Source organism: Penaeus japonicus, unplaced genomic scaffold (assembly GCF_977035675.1).
Source record: "Penaeus japonicus unplaced genomic scaffold, GWHDUDI00000001_assembly GWHDUDI00000015, whole genome shotgun sequence".
Lineage (NCBI taxonomy): Eukaryota > Metazoa > Arthropoda > Malacostraca > Decapoda > Penaeidae > Penaeus > Penaeus japonicus.
In genome coordinates, this window is record NW_028234417.1 from 13,062,714 (window position 1) to 13,069,646 (window position 6,933).

The following is a 6,933-nucleotide window of genomic DNA, read 5'->3' on the forward strand; positions in this document are numbered from 1 at the left end:
TATTGCTGTCGCTTGTGAAGTCTGCCACATCAATTATTAACAGCCTCGTTTCGCATTTGAATTTCGCATCATACCTCAGCCACTAATGTAATTTGTTCTGTCGAACCCGGGCCATCCTAAAAGTGCCATTGGAATTTCATAAATGATATACCGCAACCCTTGGATAGGAAAATAGTCAAACGAAAATATATATAAACACCCCCAATTACACAATAACACATGAGTTTCTGTAAGGAAAAGTCACACAGTGTATTTGGATCAAGTAACAAAAAGGGGAAACACTAACAACTATTTGCTTTTCTGGATGATGCTCGATATCATGGGCCGTAGGTGAGGCTACGGGGCGTGGTCTTTGCGAAAGGGGCGTGGCGTTAGCTATGGAGGCGGGGCTTTGAAACTCAACGTCGTCTTAAAAGGGCTGAGGCCGCCATCACAGTCCCTAGTCCCTAGCGACACACACACGCCTACTTTCAGGTCAGCCTTTTACAGCTAATAACAGCTTTGTGGTCATGTGAGCTCGGAGTCGAGGCATTCTTTTGGGGGGAAGATACTCCCTTTTTTTATGTTTTGTTGTTTTCGAGGATTTTGTATTCTCGGAAACCTTCCTGTAATTTGTGTTTAAAGACGTCGAGATTTTTTTATTTTTTTATTATAAAGTGCCTGTCGATCTACCATAAAATTCATATGGAAAGGAATATTACTTGCATCTTTAAAAAAATCTAGCATAAAAAAGATCACTTTTTCGAACTTTAAAAAACGTAATTATTGGTAGTGATTTCCCGACCTACTGGCCCCATTTTAAAAGTAAATTACAATCTATTGATTTCAACCCGATTCCTATTAATTCATGAAAATGCAATCGCTATTATTCATATTTGCATTTTTTTGTGTTCCGATTAATGCTACGTTTGTCTTGATTTGAACCAGAGATTAAAGTAATTCACGAGACAATTCATCTTGGGGTCTCCTTGCTGTATCTGTCTCATTCTTATATTACTTCAATTATAATGGTCTTGTGCTTCTTCATTTTGATATGGTGTATTGTTTTTTTTTTCTTTTTTTTTTTCAGTTCGACTTTCAAAAACTCTCAGGATTGGTGGTTTCTTATTTGGTGATTTACGAGAATGAATGGAATCCTACGGAGAGTACTAGCTATATATGTGTGTGTGTGTATATATATATATATATATATATATATATATATATATATATATATATATATATATATATATATGTATATATGTTTTTGTACATGGGCCTAACATCGTTTATAAACTCGGGTTTAAACACCGGATGAAGGTCCACGGCTGTATCCATCGCAAGCGCTGATGCTGTCAAGGGGTCCATGTGGATTGTTGAAAATGTCAGTGGTGTTTTTTAGAAGATAAATGTCACAGTCGAATGTGCGATACAGGTTATGAAGCTTTATTTAGAATAAATTTATTGACAAAAAAATGAATTTCATGAAGATTTCGGAAATATTTTATCTTTCAATAAATCTATTTGACGTAAAGTGTTGTCTAACGTTTTATAAACACGGTAGGATGCTCTGCTTTTTATATATATTTTTAAAAATTGATCAATTATTTTTTTTACGAATACTGGATCTATGAATATTGACAATAAGTATTTTATTCTTTAACATCAAATGGAACTTTGCTATTCTTTTCAGTTGACAATATTTAGCCAAAATTAAAACTCTTTAAATGACATGCGGAAAAAAAATGACATGCGGTTATCGACACCATAACACAGTTTTCTTAAAAAGTTCTTTGCTCTTGTGTTTTGGAAACGTTTCAATTACTCTTTTATTCACAAATACGTATACACGAAGATTCATATTATAAATATTACTCGTCAGTTGATTTCAGAGATGAATTGCTGGGTGGTTCCCGGATATTTTAGTGAAATGTGTTATTAATTTTATATCAAGCTAAAACCATGTTGATTTATCAGCATGAAATCTCACAGTAAGATGCAAGCATGCATTTGAAATACAGTAGCATGAGCAATGAATTTCAATTAGCGTCCCTTGTTAGAACAATGGCATAACCTTGATTTGAGCAACGGACGTACTAGATTATATTCTAGTTGAAACAAATCTTTATGTTCAAACATCTATTGGTGTTCAAGGCTATACTTGTGTCCTTAATAAAGACTTAGGCCCGAGGACAATAGCAAACGCATGGGTTTTTTCGTGATATTTTACTTTTGATCTTGACAAAGGGAAAATTTCGTAAAGGAACACAAAACTGTATTCTTCAAAGAAAATGGTTTTCCTATGGATTTCAAAGAAAAGTTTGTTTTTCATCTGCTTATAAATCAGGTCATATATCGGTTGACAATTGGGACATTGGAATTCAAAGTCTGAGGATCAAAAATTAATAAATAAATGAAATAATACCAGTATTTTATCCATGAAGCGCTTTCCCATATTGGAATATACACAACTAGATTTTTTTTTTTTACGGATATGCGGTTCATATATCATGCCTGCGATATGGTATACATTACGATTTTAAAGTTTGATATTCGAATAAGAAAAGCAAGACAAAAGAAACGTAAGGTTAATAAAACAGTAAAGATGATCAGAATGATATAATTAGTATGATTAAGATAATGAACATGCTATACTTTCATTTACGTGATAATGAAAACCATGATAATTGTTATAACGTAACAGGTGATAGAATTTTTTTTATTATAGTGGTAATAATGATGATATGATAATAAAAGTGTGACATTTGTGATGATTGTATTAGGAAAATGACAACTGTGATGATAGTAATAGTAATTAATTATAACAAAAACAATAATACAAAGAGCAATGATGATGATATTGATATTATTAATAATAATGATAATAACAACGGTAAGCATGATGATCATGCTAATGAAGATACTGACAATGATGATAATAATGATGATAATAATGATGATAATAATAATGATGATGATAATAATAATAATAATGATGATTATAATAATGATGAAGATAATGATAATAATTATATTGATGAGAGTAATAATAGTTATTATAATAAAGATTATCTTAATAACCATGATCATAATAATAACATTGATAGTGACAGTAATACTAACAATAGTAATAATAACAATGATAAGAATGACAACAACAACATCTTTCGATTTGATTAACATCGTCGAGCTTAAATTCCATATAATTAAGTCCTCCCTTTAGTCTTCACTCTTCGTTTTCTACCATCACTCAGTGTTGACATAACCCATTTTCTTTGTTTTCCTTTCTTAATATTACCATAAACTTTTTCTTATCCGTATCTGGTATGGCGCGAGTTACTAAACAATTGTGACAATGTATAAACTGAGGGAAAGATAACAATTTTTTCACTTAATCATTCGTTGCTAAGGGAGGTCCAATGGGCGATGCCTTCCTTTGGCTAACTAAGGATATCTCTGCATAAATTATGCATTTGTGTAGTTTTTAGAAGGAGGCGCCCCTAACAGTTACGACATACGGCAGTTACGCCTATGGAATACAAAATTTCGATTGAAGACATAGGTAGGGATCCATTCGATAGGTTGTTTACCGATTTTATCCTGCAATTTCCCGGAGATAGTTCTATGTCCTTCCTACATATCCTACATAATCCTAAGATGCCATTTTCGATGAAGCGTATGTCGCGGACCTATTTTTAAAAATTATCTCATTCCATTATAATTATAACTGCATATAAATCATACGGAAATTATCTTATCTCCAGGGTGATAGACTCTAATGGAGGCCTATATATAAAAGATCTCTTTGATCAGATTTTTTGTAAGTGAATACGTAGTATTCGTAGTAAATAGTCTCATTTGACTATCCATGCAGATAGAATTACTAGAAAAGGGAGATTTAAATAGCATTGGTATGTAAACAGTTGCATTCATGATCTTTTTGATCAAGTCTCATGCATGAATTTTTGTTCTCATTGTATTTATCTTCATGGAGTAAAATTATTTAATATGGTGTAAGAAATACATACTATCCCCATTCTAAACACACACACACACACACACACACACACACACACACACACACACACACACACACACTCACATTCCCACACACCACCTTCTGCATGTATGACTTCCTTTCCTCTCCCCACAGAAAACCAAGGAAGAATGAGTGGGATGTTCCGAACGATGGTCATGCTGGCTCTGGCCTTGGCGACGCAGGCGGACGAATGCTCCCTGACGCCCGTCATTCACATCCTGTCCTATCCTGGCTGCAACTCGAAGCCCATCCCCTCCTTTGCGTGCCAAGGGAGATGCACATCATACGTACAGGTTGGCTGTATTTTCTCCCTGCTAATTTTAGATTATTTGTTCTAAGTAGGTTTTATTTGTTATTTTTATTTATTATTTGTTCTAACACTGGATGAATCTAATCAGCCATATATCCTGCAAGACCCCCCCAAAAATATCCCCCCAGCTTATAAGTGTCCTTAAACTTCCCCCCCCCCCCACCCTGTGACGGGGCGGAGTCTAACCTTCCCCGCGGTCAAGGTAGGTCTCAGTCTCAGCTGCCCCAGAGAGCCTTTCACTGAAGCCTTGACTGGAAACCAAGTAAGGGATTCCCGATGGTTGGCCTGGGTGTTGCTACAAAGGGACCTGCATATAAATGTAATACCCTTTTATTAGTGGTAAGGCCAAGGGAAGTGAGTACAAGAACCCTTGGTAGGCTTGCGGGCGGTGCTCTCCCTCTCCTTTGGCTATCTTAGGATTTCTGTTTCCATTTCATTGCATTTATTTTTTATCATTCGATTTTTTTTTCATTTTGTCATTTATTTTTGATATTGTTATTATTTTTCGTATCTTATTTTGATTATATTTGTCATTATTGTTATTTACTACTACTATTGTTATTAATACCATCTTTATCATTATTATTGACATCATTACTGTTATTATGACTATCATAACTATTATCATAATAATTACTGTTGTTATCATCATTATCATGTGTACCACTTTACTCTTACAGGGTTAAACTAGTTACATACACGTGAGGAGATAAGCCCAGATGTTCCAAAGAAAATTATCTTCTCATTTTGAGAATGATGAAAGCACTTTTTAACTGAAAATTTTATTGCGTTTGAGTTTCATTTGTCGTTCAAAATTGGCCGGGAGAAGAGTGTGCGATAACCCAAAACCGATCAAAAATTAATAACACATTCTTATCAGTGTCACTTGAAACAATTCGATAATAAAAGTAATATTCATAAATAAACATATAAGATAATATTAAAATCAGATTTTCATCAGTATCAATGCATTTATAAAAGAGAAAAATACATAGAAATTTATACAAATAAAATTAATAGAAAAGAAATATACCAAAAGCAAATGACCAATAGTAGATAAAAAAAGCAACTGCAATAAATAGAAGAAAGTGAGAAAAAAAAAAATAATAATAACCCAACGAAACCTCACAGCGACCCTAGTATTGCTAAAGCTATGGTCGACCACTGCTTCGAACAGAGAACCTTCAGACGCGGTTCGGAGAAGGTCGTCTTGAGAAACACCCAGGACAAGCCGCGGTAGTTCGTCGTGGCTATTTCTTGTTAATTCGTCGCTCCGGGAGCCATTTGTGGCTATTCGAAGCCGAGATGAGTAACATAGAACTTCGTGGAATTGTTTAGAATAGCGAGAAAAACACCTGTTGGCGGCCATTGGTGTAGAAGTAAAAGTGCAGGTCAGTTGAAGACATTTCCGGCCTAAATATCAAGCGTTTGTGGTTAAAGTCTGGGTCATATATTCAAGAGAAAGTTCTTTTTTCGACTAAATATAGATGAAAGAGTAAGTTCCGAAGACAAACGTAATATGTCATAACAGCGTGAAGACAATGTTTAAACTGAATCCTGCAAACAATTAATGTCAGAACATTAATGTTGGTGTTTACTGTTCATTATACTTATGATGATGACCCGTGTTTAATGTTATCGTTATTATCATTAGTCATCAACATCTTACATCATCGTCATCATAGTTAACATATCTCCCACTTAAAATAACTTTTCAGGCAATACACCTTTTCAATTATTACATTCCCTCGCACCTAAGGGAAAATAACCAATAACTCCATATAAACTTTTGAAAGTCTCTTAAAAATTACCCTTTTTCCGTACCTCGTCCGACCAAGGTGTCTGGTAGCAAGATCTGGCAAACAGAGCGGTCATGCATGTGCTGCCAAGAGTCGGGCGAGCGGGAAGCCTCGGTCACCCTCAGCTGCCCTAAAGCACGACCTGGAGAACCCCGACTGAGGAAGGTAAGGGCTCAGAAATGAGTTGGTATAAATTGCGAGGATGAATTCGTATAATAGTGATGAGAATAGAAAAAACGTAATTCTTAGCGCATATTGCTATGTAATGTATGATGTGTTCAATTGTTTACATGATGTGTATGACATTTAATATGATGTGCATGTTAAATCATAGTATGCATATTTCATATCCTACTCGCATCACATATCCTTTCGCAATATGCATATTACCGCAATGTATCACATGCAAACACTTGGCTTGCAGATTCTCACGCGAGCGCCCATCGACTGCATGTGTCGACCCTGCACGGACGTCGAAGAAGGCACAGTGCTTGCGCAGGAAATCGCCAACTTCATCGAAGACTCGCCCATGGAGAACGTTCCTTTCCTGAAGTAATCGCCATCATGATCCCCGGAACTACTCCCGTTGCCGACCTGTGATTCCGAAGGACAGAGAACCTTGTTTTGACTTTGATTTCTCTTAGATTTATATAAGCATGTGATCAAGAAAGGAAGGACACGTTTCTTATCGTAATTATAATCCGATGAATGTTTCTACCTCCTGTTTACTAGTGTGAATAACGCGCATTTACATACCGTGAAAGTCGTACGACACATCACCAGAATAGAACAGTATTCGCTCTCGC

General features: G+C 35.4%; 1 protein-coding gene across 1 annotated transcript in view; it reads left to right on the forward strand.

The window, feature by feature from the left end:
- The first annotated feature begins 420 nt into the window (after positions 1-420).
- Burs (Cuticle-tanning hormone bursicon) overlaps positions 421-6,933 on the forward strand; it is a 7,030-nt gene continuing 517 nt past the window's right edge. Inside the window, exons 1-4 of the mRNA XM_043036209.2 lie at positions 421-474; positions 4,133-4,311; positions 6,167-6,292; positions 6,552-6,933. The exon at positions 6,552-6,933 is cut by the window's right edge and continues 517 nt beyond it. Of these exons, the coding sequence (XP_042892143.1) occupies positions 4,147-4,311; positions 6,167-6,292; positions 6,552-6,683 (423 nt within the window). The 5' untranslated portion in view covers positions 421-474; positions 4,133-4,146 and the 3' untranslated portion in view covers positions 6,684-6,933. The remainder of the gene's footprint in view (positions 475-4,132; positions 4,312-6,166; positions 6,293-6,551) is intronic.